This window comes from Trachinotus anak, unplaced genomic scaffold (genome assembly GCF_046630095.1).
Source record: "Trachinotus anak isolate AG129_WGS33_773 ecotype Australia unplaced genomic scaffold, CSIRO_AGI_Tana_v1 ptg000014l, whole genome shotgun sequence".
In the NCBI taxonomy this organism is placed as follows: Eukaryota; Metazoa; Chordata; class Actinopteri; order Carangiformes; family Carangidae; genus Trachinotus; species Trachinotus anak.
In genome coordinates, this window is record NW_027273865.1 from 16,932,418 (window position 1) to 16,958,321 (window position 25,904).

Below are 25,904 nucleotides of genomic sequence, written 5' to 3' on the forward strand. Positions count from 1 at the left end.
ATGGTGTTCAAGCAGCTTATCATAATACAGACCACAGTGGCAGGACAGGTTTTTGTTTTTTCTCAGAATTGTTTGGCTCCCTGACCGGCTGGGTGGGACATGGCACAGCCCGTTTCGACTCTAATCCGGAGCTCAATGTTATTCTCTGCTTTTTGTTAATTCCACCAGTAAGACTAGAACTTTGGTGCAACAATGTCCCTGTGTTCTTTCATTTCTTATTCATTTCTTGCTTGAAACACCATCTCAAAACTCCCCAAACACTTTCTAATGATGGTCTGTATAGTATAATTAGTTCTTTTCTACTTTTGGACATCACTTTTACAAATAATAGAAAAGTTTGTGTGTGTGTGTGTGTGTGTGTGCGTGTGCGTGTGTGATCCTGTGTTAGTATGAGGTGTGTAAAATAAGTGAGCTAAGAACACAAGCAGGTCACAGGTCACGAGGAGGCTTTGTTTGAATTTTCTCACAGACTTAATGTGAATATCTTTGTAGTGAACTTTAATCACAATGAGGCCACTGCTCATTTAACACTTGGTTGAACACCAATTAAGAGTGCACAATGAAAATATCATTGCATGCCACTGTTGCAAATCCCGAAATGACGTTATTCAGAAGAAGACATCCATTACCAATGCATTACTTTCTTTACTTAATAAGGAAAATAAGGATATCACTTTTGACATTATTTACAGTAGTGTTATTCTCTAAAAATTAATCAAAATGCATTCACCAATACCATTGGTTATAATACAGAAAATGCAGTTAATCAGTGTCTTGCAAAGAGTTGGACAATACCACTCCCATATCTATTTGGCCAGCAGCTGCTTAGCTTAGCTGAGCATAGACACTGGGAAAAGAGAGAAAGAGCTAGCCTGGCTCTGTCTGAAGGTAATAAAATGCACTCCACATTCTGACAGCAGAAAGCAAAATAATTTTCCTTGATAGACATATTTATGCAGATTATAATTGTACAGAAAATGTTGTGGCATAGTTCTGTTAAAATCTGATAAGCAGTGCAAGTAAAACTATTTTCACTGTTTTGTAATTACAGAAAATTAAACGACTATACTGCTGCATAAATGGTTTTCCACAAAGATGAATCTCTCAGAGACGATTGACAACTTAGTTAAAACAGGCTTTGCTAAATCATTTGCCTATACTTTTTTTTCTTCAGTTTTCATTAGTCAGGGTTTGACATTGTGCACATTAAGGTCTCTATTTTTGTGAAATAAGTTGTGCAGATGGTGTTTCTCTAAAAGACTTAAATAGTTGGAATGAATGATGAATTTGATTTTAGCCACTAACCCAGTGGTCAGCAACTGGCAGGCTGCCAGCAATATCTGTCCTACCAGATTATTTTGATAATGAGATTTTTTTAATTTGATAGTATCAGACCGACAGTGCCACATTAAGTTGTAATGTCCAAATAGATAAAAATCTACCCCCAACTGAAGAATGCTTATACTTTTATCTACGTTGAAAGTGAATGACAGACACAGTCAAGGCATTGGGCCGCAGGTGGCACTGTAATCAGTGCACAGTGCCTGGTGGCATCAGTTATCCACATAATCATTAACTCTTTAGCGATTTTGCCTAAATAAACATGCAAGAAAGTTCTCTTTTTTTTTTCAGCAAGGCTTTATTTTACGCTATTCTCATCTTTTATTCTGAAAGGTTCTGACAGGAAATTTCAAAGGTTCTGTTGCGTACTTGACATACGTCTGACATAGCGGACATAGGATGTGTAATATATACTTAAAAGAAAACTCCAGTTCTGTTAATTAGTCAAACATAGCCTATAATATGTGACTAGGGATGGACTTCTGATGAATCATACAGATCGTCATTAAAAGCTGATGTATTGAGATATTTCATTTCGAACATTCAGCCGCTGCTAACCAAGCCAGTTTTAACTGTTAAGCATCTAGCCCACTAACTGTAGCTGGCGACTGCAGTCCTTCTTCTGCTCTGCTGCCTTGCTGAGTTTGGCAGGGCAGCACATGCACCAGTTCTCCACCTGAACAGAACAAGAACCACCGTGTGGTTGTGGATAAAGAACAGCACCCAGCAGGCAAACATCCAAAAATGGGTCAAAGGGCAAAAAGATATGAATCACAACTTTCACAACAATATCAGAGCAGAAACAACGCAGATCAAAATTAAGATCGTGGATTGTGATTCTGCCCAAGAAAATTTTCATATGATCTTTTTGCCAGATCGCCCATCCTTACATGTGACTGTGGACCACAGCGCCACACGTGAACAGTAACCAAGTAAATGTAACCAAGTAAATTCCAGTTTCATTTTTATCAACTGATTTCTTAAATTAGCCTTTGATTATGTTCTGGCTCACCATCTTATGGATTAGAAAAAAATTGGCCCGAGTACAATCTTACATGCTGACACCTGCACTGACCTATCATGTTATTTCTGTCTCATGTTTTTTCTTTCACTCTGTACTTTAAACTGTTGAAACATGTTTATGTGAGGGGCCTGCATGCATGAGCGATCTGAATCAGCTTCATTTCTCATGTTCTTTAAAAGCAGTGTGGTCCTCACCATGGCACATTAAAAGGTTACACTGGATGCGTGAACTCTATGACCTCTGTTATCTAAAGAATGCAGGGGTGCAAAAATAAAGTATCTTTGATATGATTTTCACAAGCATACGTCTGTAATGGACCCATTATGGTACAAACAATGTTATTGTGAGTCACAGAAGTGGGAACTAATCTTCTTATGGCCACCAAAACTGACACTTTGTTGGTGCAAAAGCTTGAGTCAGCACAAGCACAATACACCGTCTTAAACAGCTTTAATAGTACAATTAAGACTCTAACACTGATCTTGCTGGCTTAATTCCCATTGAGAGCCACCGCTGTTATGTATAATATGTCCATGGCCCTCTGGAATTTCTGACACTTCCCCTTTCTCTTCCTTCTTTACATTGAAGATAACTAAAATTATTTATTAATTTCATATAAACCTCTGATCAAGTCCATTTTGAGTTGCTCAGAAAACAGATTCACCATTTAAATGAAGGAGGACAGACTGGAAATAGTCAATAAGAAAAGCCTTCCCCTTGCTTTGGAGGGTCACATATGTGTACGCATGATTGCTTGCAAGTCAGTACCCCCCCCCCAGGAAATGCACTTGTGATGAGCTACTTTCGTTAATGCCCCACAGCCAGTACTGGTGGTCAGCATGATCTCAACAGAGGTCTGTTTGCATTGATGGGCCCTCTCACATCATATCATGTAGGGATAAGACAAGTTGTTACTCTTATCTCAGTCCTGATTATCTCACAATTGTTGAACGCGCTGAATAGACTTCCACTCAGAGCTAGCTCCCTCTCTAACTTTGTTAAAGTGGTTTTACCAGCACTGGTGTTGTAGTCAGCTGCTTCCAATTCCAACTACCACTAAATGGTCAAAGGGTCAAACTGCATCCTCAGTGCTGATGATTTGCACTTGATGCGTGATTTTGTCCTGATATATGCTGTATTTATACTATTGGTAGATAATATTTTAGTTCTTTCTATGACCGTGGTATGTCTGGCAATGTGACTCTCATGTGCACTGCTTCTCTTTTGTCAGCGCTAGATACCCATGGCTCTTGCAGTATAAGAACAAAGGCCACAAACCATTACTTATTCACAAGCACTCAGGGAGACAGAGCAAGATTTCAATTGGGTCTATAGGCAACACAAAGGTTTTATTCTTCTTCTGTCTAAACCCTGCTCTGTTAAATCACTGCAGTGAAACCACTGTCATTTCTCTCACCACACAAACTGGCAAGAAAGGAGCAAGTAGTGTTTTGAAGTGAAAAATATCAGAGAAAAATATAGATGCAAAAGAGAAAGAGTTAAATCCCCATGACCATGTGAAAAACAGGCAATGTTGGTCTCTCCTGCATAGATACACACACACACACACACACACACACACACACAAAATTCATCCAGCTAAAGTATAACTGGTCTCTATATGTCTTATTGACGTCTAGGTACGGTGTATTAGCTCTACTGGCTCAGTTGTGGCAAAAGAAACATGCAGTGATTAACCTAATTGAATACTTGGGATGGGCTTGTTCCAGTTCTTATGATGTCATGCCAGGATTGTTATAGTGGCTCCTGTGTGTCTGTGTGTGTGTGTGTGTGTGTGTTGTTGGAGCACATTGTTGCATAAATAAACATGATAACATGTTTTCTTTAGACTTGAAATGATTTTTTATACATCTAGTTAGTGTATCTACATACATGCTTGACAGACAGACATTTCTTTGTGCTTTTTTCTGACACACACAAAATAGTAATCTGATTATCAGGTTATCATATATGTTTTACACCTAATATTGTCTCTGTTACCTGAAGGATCAAAAGCAATCAACACTACATTTCTTGTCGAAATACTGTTAAGTTGAATGAAATGAGCAGAGTGGACAGCCTACACAGTTCATTTTTCGTTTCATTAGAGAGGTGGAAAGGTCACAGGAGACAGAGAATACAAACCCTAAAGGGGATATGTTCCTACAGGCAAACATGTGACTCTAGATTAGATTAGTCGACCATTCCTGAACATCAATTTGTTTTCATTTCTGATATATTTCACAGGAAGCTGGGTTTATCACATACACGACTGCCATATTTCAGTGTCATCTGTTTCCTAACTGAAGGTGGAAATGGCCTGACCAATGAGGGCTTTACCTGACAGTTCAGCAGTCTCTTCCAGAGAGACAGAGATGTTGTGTTCAAAGTGTATTTCGTGATAGACTGGTAGTTAATTATCTAATTACTCCCTATCAAAAGTATATAAATGCCACATACACTCATAAATTATACAGCAGCTATAGAAGGAAAACTGGTGATAAGAGAGATTTATTTTCTCTATAAATCCAGAGTGCTTCATATCTTTGTAACACCAGCTCAGGGCAAGATCATAACTTTCTCAATTTCTCAAAATCCTAAGGAAGCAGGGACTGCTTTGGAACGATGCCATGCTATCACACAGTCCATATTATTGTTGTGCCTTTTAATCTCCGTGTTGGTACTTAAAAATTTTCTCGGTGCTTTGGATGATTGCAATCTGGCTCACATTAAGTCACTGCATTATCTTGGTTCAAGTGAAGCCAAATGTTGATCATAAAGAGCTAATAACTTTTAAAAGACTGATTACATTTGAAATGATCTTAAGAGAATGTGGTAGAAAATGATTTTTTTTTGTTACATTTTATAATTTAAAAAAGCCAGAGCCAACCTATTTTGTCATTTTATTAATTTTGTTTCATTGGATTTTAGATCAGGAACTTACATTTCCTACCCTGTAAAAAACGTTCTTGTGCCGTGAATAGGTCTTGTAAACTGAATTTATCTGTCAGGGCTTGACAGTGTTAGTGTTTCACTTGCGTCTGCGACTAAAAATAGACATGTGTGAACTGTAAAAAGTATTTAGGAGCATGTGTGTGAATAAAAAGTATCACAAAATTCAGCTCAAGCAGCCTCTTTTTTTAACAAAAAGGTTAATAACAACAACAACAATGAAGATGACGCACTGGGCTGAACCAATGTTGAACCATTGTTGTCCTTTGAAAACAATCTGCTTTAAACTCTTTAAACGGCATGAACAGTGTCAACACCTGGAAAAGTAGTTCTTCTTAGTTTAAAGCGTAACAACATAAAAATAAATACAGTTTGAAGCAGAAAAATGAAAAACTTTTTGTGCTTTTTGTATTCAAATAAATTAAATCATGATGCATATGAATGTCTCCTCATAAGTTCTTCGCACAACATATATGAGCACACATGCTCCATGTGAAAAAGTAAGCTTCAAGCCCTGTCTGGGGTTTTGGCACGACTGCCACGACTGAGTCTGTTTATTAGATTTCCTTTGGTCATAACTGTGAGAATTGTTGATCTGGGCCCAGTCACTGTCAGAGGTTGCTCGCTGCTCTTCAGTCTCATTATAGCAAAAATTAAATCAAGACGAGAAAATGATCCACTGAGATGCCTTCTATGTCAGAGCTAGGGTTTAGTGGCAGAGTTTGTACTTTTTTTTGTGTTGTGCATGATTTTGACTTGTTTTATTATAACGAGGCCCTATGCTAGTAAACCCTACATGAATTACTTTCTCTCTTTTTTCAATAAATTCTCCATTTGTCTGGCTTGCTCTCTTCACTCAGATATAAACCTGCTATAATTCTCTTGTTGTTGTTGACAGCTCGTGTTCTCAAACCTACACTTTGTGTGCATTTCCATCCCTCTCCTCCCACTCAAAACCGCTTCCGTCATCCGAACCTCATTATTCCTGCAGTGCTGGCACTTGTTAATTAGTGAATGTTGGACCACTGAAAGTAGGTTAATGAGGGGAGTTCATGCATCGTAGCAACCACAGTGATATCACACAAGTACTTCTTTTTCTGTCTGTTCCTTGTGGACAAAACATGTGCGAACATCACACAGTCAAGTAGATAATTGAAAATGATAATTAGGTTAAAACAGTGCATTTGCTCATTTGTAGTTTAACACTCCTGTTAATCTCTTTCTTTGTTTCTTTCTCTTTCCTTTTCTCATCTCACTCTTTTCTCCCAGATGTTTCTGGTGGCTCTGTCCTTTGCCTATTTTGCAAAGGCTCTGTCGGGGAGCTACATGAAGAGCACAATAACTCAGCTGGAGAGGCGCTTTGACATCCCCAGTTACCTAATAGGTGTCATTGATGGGAGCTTTGAGATAGGTGAGTAGGCCTGCCAGTCACTGCTGTTATTTTGTTGTTCTGTTTGCAGCCTGTGTGTTGGGCTCCCCTCCTCTCTCTCTCTCTCTCTCTCTGTCTTTGCGATGGAAATATGAATGGGTCACAGAGATATTCAAGCTGCAGATAAAGGATTCATCAGGCTTCCAAGAAGAGGACAGAGGGGTGTGTGTGTGTATGTGTGTGTGCGTGGTGAGTCATAGTGTCGACCAGGGACATTAACAGGCTCCAAGCTCTGCTTTTGCTGTCGACAGTCGGAATTTGTAAGCTTTTTGTTATGCTGTAACTTCTCCATACTGTTAATTTAATCTCAGTCCCCCCCCCCAGTGATGTACATGGGAATCATCTGGCATTTACCAGCTTTTATCTGACATGTGAATCAGCTACAAGCAGGCAAGACCCTTCAGGCAATTCCAAAATAATTTGTTGTGTAAGTGCAACACAAACTGCCGAGGTCTGTGCAGACACTTAGAAAATATCAAACAATTTTCTTGTAACACATGACCGATATTGCTTTTTCACATTTGGAAAGTAGGCTATCTTAGGGACCCTTAATCTTTTCAAAGCAAAATGAGGTAGATGGTAAAAAAAAACCAAAAAGGGATGAAAAGATCCTTACTAAAGCCTGACTGATATTTTGGCATGACCAATAGTATAACTGACTTATCACAGATATTAGCCTATGTATTTATCAACTTACTCTATATGTTGGCTCATAACTAACAAGACATTGCTGCCACCCAACATTACTATGTTTATATCTCAAACTGAAGGTGCGAGAGATTAAAAAGTAAAATTCACCCATCTATCATTTACCCTGCTCATCCTTTATCCTTGCTCATAATTGCATAGGACAGGAGTTGTGGTAGTCCCTGTGCAGGTGCCCAATCTACCACAGGGCCCAAAGTTTCAGACAACATCAAATATTAAAAACAATCAGTATAACAATCAATCTAGACATCAAAATATGAATCCTTAAAGGAGAACTGTGCCATATACACATTAAAGTCTGTTTCAGGGTCTAGGGGAGTATTACTGCAGCTGGGAAAAAATGTCATATAAAGCCTTTTGTGGCTCCAGAGAGAGCTGCGAGAAATCTGATGGACTGCGTCAAGTGACGTAATTTGATCCCAGAATCTCTGTTAAATGAGTGCAATGCTACATCGGCAGAGTGCTCTGAGGATATAGAATAGATGTGGTCAACCTCAAGATGAGGCATCAAGGATAGCACAATGCACAGTTTTTAAGTAAAAATCTAAATCAGCAATTTTTCTTTTCTGTGTTTCAAACAAATTTCTGGTTTGATATCCCCGATAAACAGTACTGGTAATTTAATATTTCATAGAATAAAAGTTATTTTTAAATTATTTGATGAAATCACAGATTTAATTTGTGATAATGTGCAGCTAGTAGATCTGGCTTGCAGTACAGCTGTATACGTAGGCCTATGACAACTATTGGACATACTCTATATAACCTGTGGTTCCTCTAAGGAATTCTTCATGGCAGTCAGCAAAACGTGTTCCCAGATTGTGCCCTGACCTGTTTCTAGGTCAATTATGTAAGGCTGGTCCATTCAGTGGCAGCGTCTCTTGTAGGCTATAAATCATACATAAAGCTTGCTGAGTTAGATGAGAGCCAAAGAGACATGATTCACACAAGAAGAAAGACGTCATCCACTATAAGTCATTCTACTTCTGTTCTATTACTGTCAGACCGGCAGTTTTGGCCGTGGGTAACATGATAGTAGTGAAGAATAATAATAATTTTTTTTCAATAACATTAGTCAACCTGTTGATTTTCTGTTGGAGGTGGGGTGTATCTGCCAGAGGAAAAGGGGAGGATGACACCTCCGGCGCAATCAGAGTTGAATACCCCGGCTCTCTCTCCCTCTATCTCTCCATCTCTATGTCTCCTGTGAAAGCTGCTTCTCTCATGTGGCCTAGGCAACAGGCTTTTTCTATAGGACCGTTGCCAGGGCAACATAGAGGCAGAGCAGGGCAGCGTGAAGAGGAAAGAAAAAAGGAGAACAGAGCAGAGGGAAGACAAATGGTGAGAAGAGAAGCAGAAAAGGACAAAAATGAAGAATAATGAAGACGAGAAGGGGGAGTGGAGAGTAATAATGATGGATGAGGATCTTTTCAGAAAACAAATTAGATAGATGAGCTTAACCGATTGAACCCAGCTGAATGTAAGTGCAGGTTTGTACATATTCTGCATTAATCATTCTTAATATGTTCCAGGATTTTTATAGTATCTGAACAGTTAAAGCAAACACAATGAAATGAGTTGTAAAGTAAAAAAAAAAGATCGCCCTTTTTCACTCTCACTGCTCTCACTGTAATTACCATGTAGAATACTATAGAAGATTTAAGCACTATTAAGAATTCCTGTAACTACACATAAAGGTTAACTTCACATGTCCCTCTATCTCTCAAACACACACACGCATACATGTATGCACACACGACAACAGCTGAAGGATTGTTGGAGGGTTTGACGTCATCCCATCAAGCAAACCTTTACCTTTACCTTTAGGATCTGGCAACATGGTGTAAGCTTATCTTTCTAGGCCACTTTCCAACCCTGTTTACAATGGAGTTTCCAAGTGACTGATCATGGACAATTCACTGAAAGGTGACAATGGAGAAATGGCCATGTTTCTACCTAGGACTGTTTCATTTTCATGCCATCTAACACATCTGCTGCTTCACGCTGTAGATGATTAAAATCTCTCGTTGTATGACCACCTCATCTGCTTTACAAACTATAGATGTACACAACAGTCTATAACTCTCAGCTTTCATCTGATACTTTTCACATGGAAATTTAATGCAGAGGGTAACTGTACTTGATTGTACTTGAAGATACTTAAAGATGTTTCACCTCTCAGCTCATAGGATTCTTCAGTTCTGACTGGGGAGGAGACCCTTGATGTCACTTAGTTTGTTGTTGTGAATGGTAAATGGACTGCACTAATAGAGAGCTTTTCTAGTCATATCAACCACTCAAAGTGCTTTTTATACGCACGCAGTATACACTGGGATCAATTTGGTGTTCAGTATCTTGCCCAAGGACACTTCATTCAGAATGGTGGAGCCAGGAATCAAACCACTGACCTTCCTATTAGCAGACCACCCACTCTACCCCCTGACAGTTGTCAGAGTCGTTGGAGTCACCTGAGGCCAAGTGTCAACAACAGATGGCCTTCTTTGCTCTTCTTTCCATCCAGGAAGGGAAGGCTGTGGTGTCACTAAACAAAGACTGAAACATCACCATCCTTCCGGCAGTTAAGGGCAGATAGGGGAAGATACACGGTGGTCCTAAACACAGCAGACTACCATTCCCTCACCACACTACTCAGTGATGCCAATACATACGAAACACTGAGGCGAGACCACTATAAGAAGACTTTTCTTGGATAACAGTAACCTGGATGACTGAGAATCTTCACAGACGTATACTATTATACTGATATGTGCCCACAGAATAAATAGTATACCAGCTCATGCATATAGGGAAAATAACTTTTCACACTTGGCTTTTACATTGCATTTTGTAGTTGAAAATGTATTTACACATTAATTTTTAATTTTGTTATATTTGAAGCACTTAATTTTGAAATTCAAGCATAATTTAATGACATTCTTGTAAAAAACAACTGATGTAAGTAGGTGGCCAGCATACTGTACAGAGCTACATCTGAAGTACCCACATCCTCAGAAAAAAAGACGAATAAAACAAATGTAATAAAGCAATGATCTGCTGCTTCTCAAACTAACTGTTCTCTTTAACTCCTGTTCTTTCTTCTGCCTGACAGAGTGTACAGTAACACTCTAAATCCCTCATCCCTGGTGTCTGGCTCTGCCTCTATCCTTGCAGGTAACCTGTTGGTGATAGCTTTTGTTAGTTACTTTGGGGCCAAGCTCCATCGGCCAAAGATCATTGCAGTGGGTTGTGTACTGATGTCCATTGGCACCTTCATCATCGCTCTGCCTCACTTCATCATTGGACGGTGAGTAAAAGGAGCCAGGAGTAAAAGGAGGTCTTGTTTAAATTTAGCTATAGACTCTAAATCAGATACATGTAGTGCATGAGTTTTCAACACGTCAATAACAGGTAGACAGAAGCTACATAGTGCAAAATTTGATGTATTTTTTTTAGCATGCCAAGATTAAACAACCCAGTAAAGATTTTATTTAAAAAATGTGCTTTAGGCTAGACAGAAATTATGTAGTGAAGATGTTGTTTTGATCTGCATCTCATTACTTTAGAAGCTGTGCCAAACAATAATATACCAGTTCATATCCACAAGATTAATAATATCCTGTATCACTAATCAATTTACAGTGGCCCTTAGGGTCAAAACACAACAACATTGCATGAAACACAACAACATTTGAGATTATGTAAAAGGTGGGACAAGCTTCTTGTTTGTGATTGGATATAACCCAAATTCCTGGCAACAGTTCAATGTCATTTCCAACAACAAACAACACACTGCAGAGGAGAAGTGGTAGCATGAAAATTGATTTGTCAAGGCATAGTTTTTTCAAAAGCCAAAGGCTCCTTTAGACTGGCCAATTAGCCATCTAAAGGACTTCTGTGTAGCTGACCCTTCTAATTAAGTTTAACACAGGCCCAGAGTGCCATCAGTTGCCTAACAGTGAAACAAACAATCACAGCAGAGTAGAGTTTATTGCGTCACTCCAGCTGATCCAGTCTAGCACCCAGTCACCTTAACACATTAACACACATTAAATTTGAATTGATTTGGGTTTTGTCCAAACACAAACGAAGAGTGTTGTCCCATTCTTTTCACAATCTGAAATGTGTTTTCTGAAATGTTGTGTTTTCACCCTCAGGGCCACCGTACCAATTAGATTAAGTCTCAATGACACAACATGAACATCAAATACATATTTTTGTTTCAGGAACTCTGTATCATATTTTGCATTATATTTCTTGTATATATAGTTTGAGTTAACATACACAAATTCCACCATCATTTTCCCTGTGACACGGCTGGCTCAAAACCCATGACAACAACAACGGGAGGTGACACAAAAAGTTGCACCATACAATTAACTTTATTATCAAAAAAGTAAATAAGAATATCAAAAAGGTTATGGGATATGAGGATCAGCAAGTCAGTAGTGTAGGAGTGTTTGCATGAGTGAAGCGCTAAGATGTGAGGTGTTCAATGGCAAAAGATAAAAAAGAAAACCCCAGAACGCAAGCAAGGTATGTGGAGCAGCATTTCCCCTTGCCCCCTTGCCCCCTTGCCCCCTTGCTCCCTTGCTCCCCCCCTCCCCCCCATGGCACAGGTCAGAGAGAGTATTTATGCCACTGAGAACACCAGGCCCAGGTGTTCCCAATATTCAGTCACCTGGCCACACCTACTGGGCACCTGCAACACAAAACACAAACACAGAGACAAACAGCCGGCCCAGCAGCTAAGAGAGACAGGGTCGTCACACCTGATATATTACTGTACCGAGTGTAGCACTGCAACTCTTGCCTATTCAGCCTATACAGCAAACATATTGCTGTCCCAGTAAGTCTTGACTGTAGATGCATGTTTGTGTTTCACTTTTCCATTTTGTTCTGTGTCACTTTGAATTTGATTGTATCTTATAACCACATAAAATGATTACTTTATCTCTGTCTCATGGGTTTACCAGTTCCATTTGTGTTTTGTGTCTAGCTATGAATTTGAAACATCGGTGCGGTGGGTAGCGAACTCAACACATAACCCCTCTCCATGTCCGGTGGGCTCACCAGCTGACCTGACCCAAGATGGTAAACTGCCTGAAGTACCAGCCACAGGTGAGTGTTCACACACATACACATTAGTGTAGACAAGTAAAGATGTCCGATTACACTTGTCTTTTCCTCCAGGTTGTGAAGGTGACTCTAACCTGTCGATGTGGATCTATGTGCTCTTGGGAAATGTCCTGCGGGGGATTGGAGAGACGCCAGTTCAGCCTCTTGGGATCTCTTACATTGATGATTTTGCTACTGAGGAGAATGCGGCCTTATATGTGGGTAAGAAAAGCACGACTCTTAAAACACTCACAAAAAAAAAAAAAATTTATAATTTATTACGTTGAGTCAAAACTCATGATCTGCAATTTGTAAAATAAACATTGATTCCTGCACCAGTGAATCAGTACTGTTCTTCTCAACCCTATCAAACATGCATATACAAATAAGGTTTCTTATCATTGGCCTGATATGCATGGTACACTTTTGTGGACAAGCATATGACTAATTATAGTAAATTTGTAGAGTACAGAAACATCCTCAAGACATCATATACTGCTCTTTTTATTGTTACACCATAAACAAGCAGTACACATGGTTCCTGTATAGACGCTAGTTAAATTTCCATACAGCTGTATTCACCCTGGAGTGTACACTATACATAGTATAACATAGTTTTGCATGGTTGAAATGCTAAGTCAGTCTGTTAAGTCATGATGATGACCAAGATATATGACCAAGCCTGTTATTGGTCTGACTGATAAAAATGTTCAGCACATATTGTAGGTGAGGTGTCAACAATTAGCAATAACAGTTATGTATATGGAATATAGTAGGCATCCTGTAATTGGTCAGTTTCCATGTTATCGAGGGACGCCTGTGTATCAGATGTACAAACACAGTGATCATGTATGTTGCCATCTTTGGTTCTGTAAACCTCCAGTTTTGTTTGGGCTGTCGATCCTCATGTAGAACTGAGCCAAGGCCAGCAGGCAGCTCAGTCAACAAAGACAAGATGAGGGTAACAATACTTGATGAAATAAATAACAAAGCTCTAGAATATGTATTCAATAGAACTTACTTATACTGATGCCACCATGACATCATCTTCCAGTCATCACCAACACATCCTCCCTTAATGCAACCATTTTATGAATTCAGGAAGCGCAAAAAGGGCTATCCCCTCATCACACTTAAATGAAGGTTTTTGCTGCTACTCAGGGATTAAGGGGAAACTAACCTTTGGAATGCTTGTTCCACAAGTCCACACACAAGTCCAGCAAAGGTACTCTTTCGCAGGACTACGGCAGGAAATCCTTGGTGTTCTGCAGTAGCAGATTTTGAGTATTGTTGAAAAAACATGCTTACTCAGTAAATCTTTCCAAAACACGTGAGGGTTTAAAACAGGTTTAAAACGTGTACATGTATGTGTAAGCCAATATCTATGTAAAATTTCTGTGTGAAAAATGTCTTTGTGGTTCTCTGTATTATCTACAGCATCTCAGTTCTTAATACACATAGTTAATGTCCTAACCAGTTTATGTGTTTTGTGTCTCTTTGGGTGTGTTTATCATGTCCTAGGCTGCGTGCAGACCATTTCGGTGGTTGGCCCTGTGTTTGGCTACCTACTAGGCTCCCTTTGTGCCAAAATCTATGTGGACATTGGATTTGTAAAAATGGGTGAGTTTAAACAGGAGTACATTTAATTTTAATGTCAGACCACTGCATCATATGCAGACTTGTCATTAGCTCTTCATCCTAGACTCTCAAAAAGCTCATGTGAATGTAGCAGGAAAGCAACTACTGCCATGACTTTGTGACACCATAGATTTATTGGTTACCTATTGGAAACTATAAAACTCTCCAGTGACCTGTAAGTGGGTCACATGAAATCAGAATTAGATATAATTTAAAATTTGATATAATTAAAGCAAACCCAACATTCTGTCAAAGCCAAAAATGTAGAGAAGACCTTTCCTACAGAATACATTCTGGCATGTCGCAAGAAGAAAAGCACAGGTGTTAATAATACAACTAACAGCGGCAGAATGTGGTTTCAGGGTCCTGGTATTGTTCATGCTGGCTTACTGCAATGGCTTACTGGACGCTTGAATAGAACGGAGCCATTGTTAATGTTATTAGTCACACCTGTGCCTTTGGTGCCATTACAGGTCAGAATGTTCTGCTCATAAAAAGGGCTTTTCGTTCATAAAACCGAGGCATGATGTTATCAGATACAACAACAGGAGGACAGACTCAGAACAGGTGTGCGGGATTAGCCTCAATTAGCTAATGAATGAGACCAGGTGAGGGAGATGAAGGACGAACTCTTCTGATGGGCTACAATCAATCAAACAGTGCAGCAGAGGAAAGGAGAGAAGAAAAGAGGGAAAGAAGGTAAAGCTTGGTTAAAAGTGCATGTGAGTGCCGACTGCAAATCTTTTCGACGTGACAAGGGTGAGAATCAAACTATTTCTGCTGGACATTTCATTTCAGATACTCTGGCAATGAGAAGACAAACTACATTGTGTTTGTTCTGTTCTGGTGATTTGTGCTGTTATGCCTTGAGAAAGCCTGTTGATCTACTTAATACAAGAGGGGGGGGTGTTTTAAAACATTTGGAAAATGTTATATATATTTATTATACCAAAATTGTCCTGTTTTGCAAATTATTTGTTGGCCCACTTGAAATATCGTCACGGACTAATACCATGAACCACTCGCCTTGTCTTTTTTTCCCTCAGCCTTGTAATAAAAAATGGGCCCAAATATAATCTTTATTTATTTATTTGTTGTGTTTTTTTTTTTTTTTACTCCAAGCCTAATGTTGTAATAAACTATCAGTAGGTTACTTTGAGTCCTCACTGTGCTCTATGCTGTGCTCATTGAGAGCTGCTGACTGGCGTCAACTTGTATTGTCACAGTGTTTAATGATGTTGGTGCTGTCTCATCTTAGTCATAGAAAAAAGGTCGTTGACGAACATATTTCATTAATTCGTATCAGTTCAGTCAGTTCTGTAAAGCTGTCCGAATAAATCATAAGTCATTAATATGTGCATCCTATTCTAAGTAACCAGCCGGGGCATAATATGTGTATTGATTACCTCTCATGCTCTGTTTCCCCAACACAGAAACCATCACCATCACCCCAGCAGATGCCCGCTGGGTGGGGGCCTGGTGGCTGGGCTACCTCATAGCAGGGGTCATCACCCTGCTCTCTGCCATTCCTTTCTGGTTTCTGCCCAGGTCTCTGCCCATATCTGGACCCCGGGGCCCAGACAAATGCACGCCAGAGCAGACAAGTTTCATTAAAGATTCTCCCCTTCTGAATCACAAGTATCCTGCGGACAAACATACTAGTTTTACAGAAATGGCCAAAGGTGAGGATGGATTTAGAGATTTGCAGGCATTCAATAAATCTTTGATTCAGGTTGTTGTTGGTGTGCATAAATATTGATGAATTTAATATTTTATCAGTTTAAAGCCCATATATGTAGAAATGAATGTGCTATAGAACAAATGGTTGGAAAGAGCACATAGCCTGCACCGTATATTACCCAGATTGTCTGTCTCATTTTTCTGCAAATAAAAATGTATGTCATCACAATAATTCAAAATAGCGCTATAACCACATCAATACATAGGGGCTTTCATTTTTTCCTATTGTTTTTCCTATTGTACTTATAATGCTACATCTAGACAGAAAGGAAAATTTCATTTCACAGCAGTAATTAGAGACTACAGTCAGGCGTCACAATGTTAAATTCAGCTCACATTTTTATCCCTGTGCAGACTTCATTCCAACCCTGCGGACTCTGCTGGGACACCCGGTTTATTTGATCTACCTGTGCGTGACAATCATCCAGCTGAACTCTCTCATTGGCATGGTCACCTACAAACCCAAGTACATCGAGCAGCACTTCAGGCAGTCTGCCTCAAAGGCCAACTTTCTGATGGGTGCGGTACACTCTCCATAAATACTGCATGTGTGGCATGAATTAATTGTGTACAACCTGGAAAATCATCACATTGTGGATCCAGGAAAGGCCATTCTGCTTGGTTTGTACTGCATGGTAGAACGAACTTTTGAACGGGCCTAATTTACTCAAATTAATTCTAGTGTCAAATATGTACACAGCACCGACTGTAAAGATGCACGGTTATAATTCTACATTCACAGCATTTTTTTCTCCAGTTAATTTATGGTAATTTTACATTTGCTGAATGATGCACAAACAGACCTTTGGAAGAGAGGATATTGTTAAGGAAAGGAGGACTGGGTTGGCTGTGTTCTAATTCAACCCGTTAACCACTACAGCTGCAGAGACGGGCGCTTTGTGAATACGAAGAGTGCTTTGCATATGAAATAAAATATCTAATGAAGTTGATAACATAAGATGAAAGTATCTAGGTTCTTGTAGTCTCATCAAGGCAGATGCCTGTGCTGACCAGACTGGCTGCATATGAAAGAGAATGCAATATTAGTGACCAGAGCTAATGACATGGGTATAGATAAAAGACCGTGTCTTCACACTGATGCTAAATGAAGGTATATGAGAAGAGATTTAAAAAAAAACAACATAAAAGCAGGGTTCTATTTTGATCAAGGGGAATTGGAATTTTTGTAGCCTTATTTTTCCTCAGAGCAATTCCAGGAATAGTAGTTGCTACCTCGGAAGTGGCTAAAGGGAGTCCAAATAAAGAAATGTATGTCACATTAGTTACTTCCATGCAATATTAGAAAGTGTCAGGCACATGATGGCCAAGCTTTGATACTGGATTTTTCAAATCCAGATTTAGCCTTTAAAGTAATAGCTAATTTCAGTTCATATTGATCCTGTGTTTCACTGTTTCTCTTAATCTTAGGTGTGATCAATATCCCCGCTGTGGCACTGGGGATGTTTTCTGGAGGTCTACTGATGAAGAGGCTGAAGCTGAACATTATGGGAGCAGCCAGGTTCGCCTTTGGCACATCTCTGATTGGTTACATCCTGTCATTGTTCTTCTTCGCAATGAGCTGCGAGAATGCAAAGGTAGCCGGAGTGACGCTTTCATACAACAGGTGAGTCGCAAATAATAACATGGTGTGTTGGGGTTGATGACTGCTGACTATTGTGATCATATTTCTTATTTCAAATTCAGTGACGACAATACAATCAGTGATTTTTACTTAACTTACTGTGCACTCTGTGAGTTTCATCATGAATCTAGCACAGAGGTGAGTGGCTTTGATGTCTAGTAGTGACAGAACAGTGGTCCATGTAAGGTATGCAACTAATGCCGAGATTTAATTAAATTAATCAAATTAATTTAATCAAAAACAAACATGAGTGACAAAAGTTAATTGAAGAATGAGAGTGTTAACTCGTATCTAGGAAGAACTGGCATCAAATGAGCAAAGGTTTCTATGGGCCCCACACATGAAAGAACAGCATGAGAAATGCCAACAGAACATGCAGACTGCTGTTAAACATAGCAGGCAGCCAGCAGGTGATCACAAGCCTAAAGACCAACAGAAATGAATCAGTCGCTGTGTGCCCAATGCACTGCTGAGTTTTAAAACCGAGGTTCAGCAGCAGACACAACTGTAGTGACACTGCTGTCAAAACAGATGAAAAACAGCCAGATGGGTACAACGTGCTAATTAAGCTGCAGTGAGTGTGCTGAGGCTGGCCATGCACAATTAACAGCCAACACCACTCGTGGTAAATCAAATATTCAATTTCCTATTGCTCATTAACTACCTGTTTCCTTTCTATGTGCTCACTCATTTATGAATCCCTTCATTTCCTCACTCCACCTTACCCCCACTGTGGCACCACCCACGTTTGAGTAAATGCTAAATAATAACATGTACAACTAGGTTTGCCTTCATGATTCCTTTGGTTTCTTTTTTAAGGTGTGAGATTTATGAAGGAACTAAACATCAGCATTAAAACAATACGTAATTGTCTTTTAAAGGTAACCAATATAATGTTACTTTGGCCTATAGTATTTATTTTTCAAATGCATTACAAGTATACTAACAGGCATGTCATGGCACAGTAAATATTTGCCTCTCATCTGTACTTTGCTCTTGCTCTTTTCCTTCCAGCATGGATACGATATCTTATGATAAACATCCAGTGTTCACAGCCTGCAACTCAGACTGTTTTTGTTCAGCAAGTGACTGGGACCCGGTCTGTGGGGAGAATGGCATCACGTATGTTTCTCCCTGTCTTGCTGGCTGCACCAGCTCTGCTGGCTCAGGGAAAAACACAGTAAGTTGGCAAAGTAGTCAAGATATGAAAAAATATTCCACACAGAAAATGAATTTATGGTGGTAAATACCTTACTGGTGTGTAGACTGCAGCTGAACTTTAACAGCCCCAAAGCTCTCTGTGTATATCCCAGCTTTTCACACTGTTGTCTTAAAATTCTGTTTAACTTCAGGTTCCGTCTTAAAAAATGTATTACTGAGAAGTACACTGCCACCTGTTTATGCTTGTGCATTCATTTATCACACATTAACACATTTGCAATCAAAACAATATTGTTCCTCAGTTTTTGTCCGAAAACACAATCTCTGTAACATGATCAATAAATAGAGGGAAAACATTTATATCACGTTTCTATAAATTTGTAACACATTGTAGATTATGTGAGTGCAATGGGAGCCCTCGTCGTGAGAATCTGAGATGTGGGCAGCAGACTCTACTGCACATTGCTGGCTTTTGTTTTTTAATTGATTAGTAATTGATTATCCTGCAACAGTGATTTTAGTGTTGACCTGTTGCCCCCCAGAAAACTCACCACTGCACCACACCGATTTCCTGTGTGTGTGTGTGTGTGTGTGTGTGTGTGTGTGTCTTTGTCTTTGTTCTGCTATACATGGTCACTTGTGTGTGGCTATGCATGTCTCTCCAGGTCTTCTCTAACTGTAGCTGTGTCGGTGTGGCTGGTAACTTTACGGCCAGTACAGGTCAGTGCCCTCACAAGGACGACTGTGACAGGATGTTCCCGTACTTCCTGGCTCTCTCTGTCATCACTTCCTTTATCATCTCCCTTGGGGGGACACCAGGCTACATGCTACTCATCAGGTGAGATTTAAGAAAAAAAAAAGAATATAATGTGATTTGACCATTGCATACAGCTTTACCTTGGGATATCCAGTCTTTTCACACTTGTTTTACTGATGCAATTTTTGTTTGGAGCTGTGTATGCACTGTTTATTACGTTAGAGTTCTTCAGTGACAAGTTTAGAGTCAGACATTTTTCACATAATTTTGTTACTTTGATTCAGTTACTTGGAAAGACACTAGATTGTTTACATACCTTATGCCTGCCTGATCTGCTTATTTCCAGGAATCATGGGAAGTGTTTTTATGCTTCCGTAGAGATCTTCCTTAGAGATCAAAGCATCCAGAGACAATAATTGATGTCATCACTGTTATTGGAAATGTTAGTGTCTTTGTGTCTCTGTATCACATGTATAAACAGTTGGTTAAACAAAGTGCCTAATAATAGTCTGTTTCCAGTCATGTGAATTCTTGAGGGTTTAAATCCCTTGACATAATAGCACTGGATAGGAGGTCATGGTCAGTGGAGAATCACTTCAATTCTTGAAGGCCAATCTCTGATCATTTGCTCACAAATGAGATCAGGGAGATACCAACTGCAGTATGAAAAACACCTACTTCTGACTTGTTGATCTTACAGTGAGGGTGCATTTCCTGACAGTAATTGACCTTGACTATGAAATGCTCAAGAGAGCCATAGTAATCTTAGCTTCAGTAAGCTTTGATCAGTTCCCACAAACTGAGTTAAACAAAAAGCTAGAGTTCATTGTGTTCAGCAGCAGAGAGCTCCCGTACAAAACGTGTTGATTTTCAAAGTTACAAGTCCTGAAGCTGCTGCTGTAGAATACAGAATTTCTCAAAACTGAATCAGCGATGTATCATCAATGACAATAAATGATGGCTGGTGTTGAATCCGTGAACTCCACATTACATTAATTTACCATGATAACATGGATGTAACAGTCAGTGCTGCATCTCTGAGTCATTTTTCTCAAGGAACATGTGGTCGATCTCCTCTACTTGCATTGGTAAAGGGCCAAGTGAAAGAAACTGCAAGATTAGTATGGAAGAGAGGCAACTATTTACATTTGTGATATGTTGTATGTAGGTCAGTGCTGAAGCTCCAAAAGCTCTGAGATATGAATAATCAACAACAGTGATGGATGAACTTTTTTGCCAGCTGACCAAAGACTGGCTGCTCTGTGTTGTGACTATAGTTAAATTATATTATGCTACTCATACATTCAGTGTTCAGTAACATTGTCAAAAAGGGCCGTAATAGTAAATAGGAGTCTAGCAATCCACGTGACTATAGTTTGAAGCACCTCTGTCTAGTTAATTAGCTGAATGATCTCACAGGAAGGTTAAACTTCTGAAACTGCTGAAGCTGAAAATGAATTTTAGATGATAAAGAGAGTGGAGTGATGCATAGAGTTCTGTTGATAGACTAAGAGGCATGGTGTGGGGGGTAGGGCGCATGTGTGTTTAGGGGCAGACTCACTGCCTGGCCCCACTTAACACTGGGGCTCCCTGTAGAAAAATTATACCATAGTGTTTCCTTCCATCTGCCAAGTGTTGATGGGTGGGTGGACTCGGGTACAAACGATTCAACTCATTTATACGCAATGGCTATTTTTTTTTTAAACAGAGTAAATTAAAAAACAAATGGAAAAATGAAGACATCATTTTGTTAATAAAATACATACGTTTTAGGATTATACCATAGGTTTTAACATTGGAATAAAATACACATGTTGCCAACCCCAAAATCATGCATTATGAACTAGATGTTGATTCTTCTGAACCTCAGCACCCTCTGCTGGCTAACACTCCACTTAACGCCATACTGATGAGACCTTCCACTGATACAGGATTGCATGCATGTCCTAGTTTTTCTTTCTATATACCAGTTTTCCCAGATGAAAAGGGTTCATTGAGAGAATGTTACACATGACATGTTTATATACACACACACACACACACACACACACACACACACACACACACACACACACACACACACACACACACACACACACACACACACACACACACACACACACACACACACACACACACACACACTTGTACTTCTATCTTTGTGAGGACATTCATTGACATAATGCATTCCCTAGCCCCTTACCCGAACCTTAACCTTCACAACTGCGTGCCTAACCCCAACCCTAAACCTAACCTTAACCTTAACCTAATTCTAACCATAACTCTAAAACCAAGTCTTAACCCTCAAAATGTGATTTTAAGGTGTCTCAAAGTGAGGACCGGCCAAAATGTCCTCACTCTGTTAGTAAAATACTTTTTTGGTCCTTACTATGTAGCAAGTACAAGTGTACACACACACACACACACACACACACACGGTATATTAAAGCCATATCAGCTGATCCTGTTTAAATGCAGTGGTTTCACAGGAATTAAATGACTGATAAGGCAGAGAATTGCCCCAAGAACTGTGTATATCCTGTTTACAGTCACCATTTTTTTTTTTTTTTACCGAAACGCATGTCCATAGGTTCTAAAAAAAACATGTTCCACATATTTCCTACCTCAAACATCTTAGATGTCATTTTTTAATGTCATGTAACATTAATTGTTTACACATAGTGTTTACATTGGTTTGATTGAACATGACATTACTACTTGCATAACTTATGACTCAGTTTTAGTAAGAAGTAAGGAACATGAGTTAAGTGACCTTGAATGTGTTTAACTTGTGCTGCTGTACAGTGGCACTCAAGGTCGAAAACACAACATTTCAGAAAACATTACATTTCACAATACAACATTTCACAAAACATATTTCATGGAACACAACATTTCACAAAATACAGCAGCATTTCAAATTATGGAAAGGGCGGGACAGTACTATTTGTCTGGGATTGGACAGAAACCAAGTCAATTCAGAGTTTATTCAATGTATGTGTTAAGGTGATGTGATGCTAGACTGGATCAGCCAGAGAGACGCTCTAAACTCTTAACCTGCTGTGATTGGTTGTTTCACTGTCAGGCAACTGATGATGCTCTGGGCATGTGTCAAAGTAGACTAGAACAGTCAGCTAAATTACCCATACCCAAACATATGGCCTCTGGTAGTAGCATAGTAATCTCTCTGGTGATGGGGAGTAGTGCACTGGATGGTGGCTATTGTCCCATTGCGTGGAACGCTCCACAGCGTGTGCGAGCAGTCTCATGAGAATAATGCTAACACTTCTAATACAGTTAATGAGCTTTGTTGTTCGTCAGTCCATATTTGAGTCACATGACTCTGCAGCCAGATAACGCAATGCCAGAAAGTTTTAATTTGTCATAACCACATGCCACAAGTAATATCGAGCTGTAGAATAGTACAGGCATCTTATAAACCCATAACGTGTCCACAACAAGGTTCTGTATAGGTTCAGTTCACAAAGCATTTACATTGCCATCTCCATTTTTTTTAAAACACAAGCCATGTTTCTGGTTTAAAATCAACCACACAGTTCTGTCTCCAAACATCTCTTCCATCCCTTTCAAACTCAGTTTACAATCCAGCAATGATACTGCTGAGAATAGTACACAATAGAAACACCAGGGACTCAGGTTCTGTTCAATCACAAACAAGAGTTATCCCATCTTTTGTGTAATTTTTAAATGTCACATATTCTGAAATGATGTTTTGACCCTCAGGACCACCATAATGAAAACATGGCTGATGTCTTCTATCCAATCTCTGATGTTTCCTGAAAAAATGTCTTCATTTTTTTTTTCTTCATGCAGGTGCATAAAACCACAGCTGAAATCTCTGGCCTTGGGTTTCCATGCTCTGGCAACACGTACCCTTGGTAAGTCTCCTTTCAAGCCCAACCTTTACTGAGCATGTTTGAGAGGGTCAGGGATAAGGGTTAATCTACATTAAGACCTTTGCCATTGTTCTTCCAAACTTCCCTGTCACTTTAACTACCATAGTGCTTGTATTTGCTAAAATTCTAACTTAATGGTGTTTGCAGAAGCTGTTGTTTCAGCTCTGGATGTCATTGTGAAAGTATGTTTTGGATCCTACAGCAGGGATCCCAGCACCCATCTACTTTGGAGCAATCATTGACACCACGTGTCTAAAATGGGGTCAGAAGAGGTGTGGAGGCATAGGAGCCTGTCGAATCTACAACACCACTGCATACAGGTAGTACTCACATGCATGACAGTTGGTATTTCATGGATCTTCTTTCATTTTAAGGTTTCATAAGATTCAGTACTCGACAGCAGTTTTATGTAAGGTTTTACATTTTACATGGCAATGACTTGCTGCATGTACAAAATTTATACAATGGGGAAATTTGAAACAAATTTAAAGATTGCTACATGGCACTTCTCTCCAGATCTGTTATTGCATTGAATGCGAAGAATAAAAAATACACCGTAAACACTAAAAGTTACCAGGCTTCATATGTTCTTCAAATAAGCCAACCTTTGTCATGTTTGCAAAGGTGATTTACTTGTCCTCAACTAAAGGTTAAAAGCTGAGGCTGTGACTACAGCTCATGAAGGCAATGCAGGGTACTTTAAAACCCTTACCAGTTACCACAGTTCACTTCAAAATCGAAAGCCTTCTCTGAGTGACAGCTCTGTAAAATCTGAAGACAGACATGATACATATTTTTTAGATTTGGCGAGACACGCACTTCCCAAGGATATTTTTGTGGACTACTTGCAACTCTTTATTAACTTCATTTCATAACATCCATAAATCCGTTTAGAAATCACAGAAGAAAGATACTCCTTATAACTTCAGAAGCTGACTGTGAATCATCACATTTTTTAAAGTTTTCTACAGTATCAAACATCAATTGTGCCACGTTGCTAAAATGTAAAGACATACAGGATTAAAGAAAACAGGCTGAGGATATAGCTTGCTGAAAAGCAACTGATAGCTATAACATATTAAATGTCCATTTGTGAAGAAATTATTTAATAAACCAGTCATTATTTACTGTTTTGGTTTAGCCATCCTCTGAGTAACAAAGTCACAGCAACGTCATCTGTCATCTGTCACTCCTCCATTTGTCTGCCACTTGTCTTCCACTCTGACCCAAAAACATTTTTATGCCCTTGCTTCACAGGATTGCGTACCTGGGCCTGACTCTGAGCCTGCGGACTATTTCGTTCATTATTTGCATCCCGGGCTTCATTCTGCTCAGTCAACAGCTGAAGAAGGAGGAAAGAAATGCCATTCATGGAGCTCTGGCCAATGGCGGAACAGAGCTGGAGGCACTCAGGAAGGAAGAGTTTGTGATTTCTAATTGCGACCAATTACAACAAACGTCAGATAACAGCACAGACAGGGAGACACGGCTGTGACAGATCCAGCAGAACTGACCCCATTTGCCCCGTTCACACACCACAGATAAACAAATACAACACACACACACACACTACTGTACACGATGCACACACACTCATGATTTGCAGGGAATCACATGTTGTATCCGATTATCTCATATAAAACATAAATTCTATATTTGTACTACTGGACCTGTGAGGGCTTTGTGAATTTGACAGAGATTTGATATAACTGAAATATTTCTTGAATGTACATGCTGTTATTTTTTTCTTCATAAAGAAAACAATATTTTTCTGTTGTAATGGTGGCACAAAAGATTAGATGGGAAATGTGACTTGTACAGACTACTGCAAAAACAGTCATTCTGAACACCAGCACTTATAAAGCTGCCTCTTTGGAGTTTTCTTTCAAATGAAGTTTTCTTCCAAATCCCCAGTGTTACTGAACAGAAGAAAAGTGGCCTTACAAAAACCAGAGGCATGACACTAAATTAAAACAATGAAATAAAACTATAAACATGAGGAAGATTAGGCCTTCAAAGTGATGGAGGGTTTTTTTTTTTTTCAGAATATTTAACAGGAAAGATAAGCAGGTGGTTGTAGAAGTGTTTGAATATATATTTCAGTAAATTATAGATGGCTTTGAGTCGTTTTGATGTCTGTGCCTCATTCACTCAATGGTTACCTCTAAATCATGTACCATCTGTTTTGCTGCTTGTAGAAGTTCAGTCACACGTTCGACAGGTATCTGAGTACTATTTCCTTTTACATTTCAGAAACTCAGTTTCATTTCTGACTGACTTTAAACCCAAAGTTAGGTCTCTTGCAGTTTGTGTTGTGCGCTTTCTGGATGTGACTTTATTCTTTTTTTTTTTTTTTTTTTTTCCTATTCCCTAAAAATGGAAATTGAATTATAGTGAAATTTGTGTACCTATTTGTGTAATGGAGCCTGCTCTGATGTCAATATCAATGACGGCCACAGGGAGGCAGTACCGTTATGTTT

General features: G+C 39.3%; 1 protein-coding gene across 3 annotated transcripts in view; it reads left to right on the top strand.

Annotated features, from left to right (window-relative positions):
• The window catches only part of LOC139631663 (solute carrier organic anion transporter family member 1C1-like), a 35,327-nt gene extending 9,742 nt beyond the window's left edge, over window positions 1–25,585 (top strand). Inside the window, exons 3-15 of one of the 3 annotated variants that reach the window (XM_071496036.1) lie at window positions 6,587–6,728; window positions 10,626–10,758; window positions 12,451–12,572; window positions 12,645–12,791; window positions 14,091–14,189; window positions 15,641–15,889; window positions 16,302–16,466; window positions 17,376–17,571; window positions 18,604–18,769; window positions 19,416–19,588; window positions 23,342–23,406; window positions 23,627–23,744; window positions 24,682–25,585. In XM_071496036.1, the coding sequence (XP_071352137.1) occupies window positions 6,587–6,728; window positions 10,626–10,758; window positions 12,451–12,572; window positions 12,645–12,791; window positions 14,091–14,189; window positions 15,641–15,889; window positions 16,302–16,466; window positions 17,376–17,571; window positions 18,604–18,769; window positions 19,416–19,588; window positions 23,342–23,406; window positions 23,627–23,744; window positions 24,682–24,919 (2,013 nt within the window). In that variant the 3' untranslated portion in view covers window positions 24,920–25,585. Of the gene's footprint in view, window positions 1–6,586; window positions 6,729–10,625; window positions 10,759–12,046; window positions 12,301–12,450; window positions 12,573–12,644; window positions 12,792–14,090; window positions 14,190–15,640; window positions 15,890–16,301; window positions 16,467–17,375; window positions 17,572–18,603; window positions 18,770–19,415; window positions 19,589–19,853; window positions 21,650–23,341; window positions 23,407–23,626; window positions 23,745–24,681 lie in introns of those variants that run through there. The other 2 variants (XM_071496037.1, XM_071496038.1) reach the window with 2 other exon arrangements.
• The last annotated feature ends 319 nt before the right edge of the window (window positions 25,586–25,904 follow it).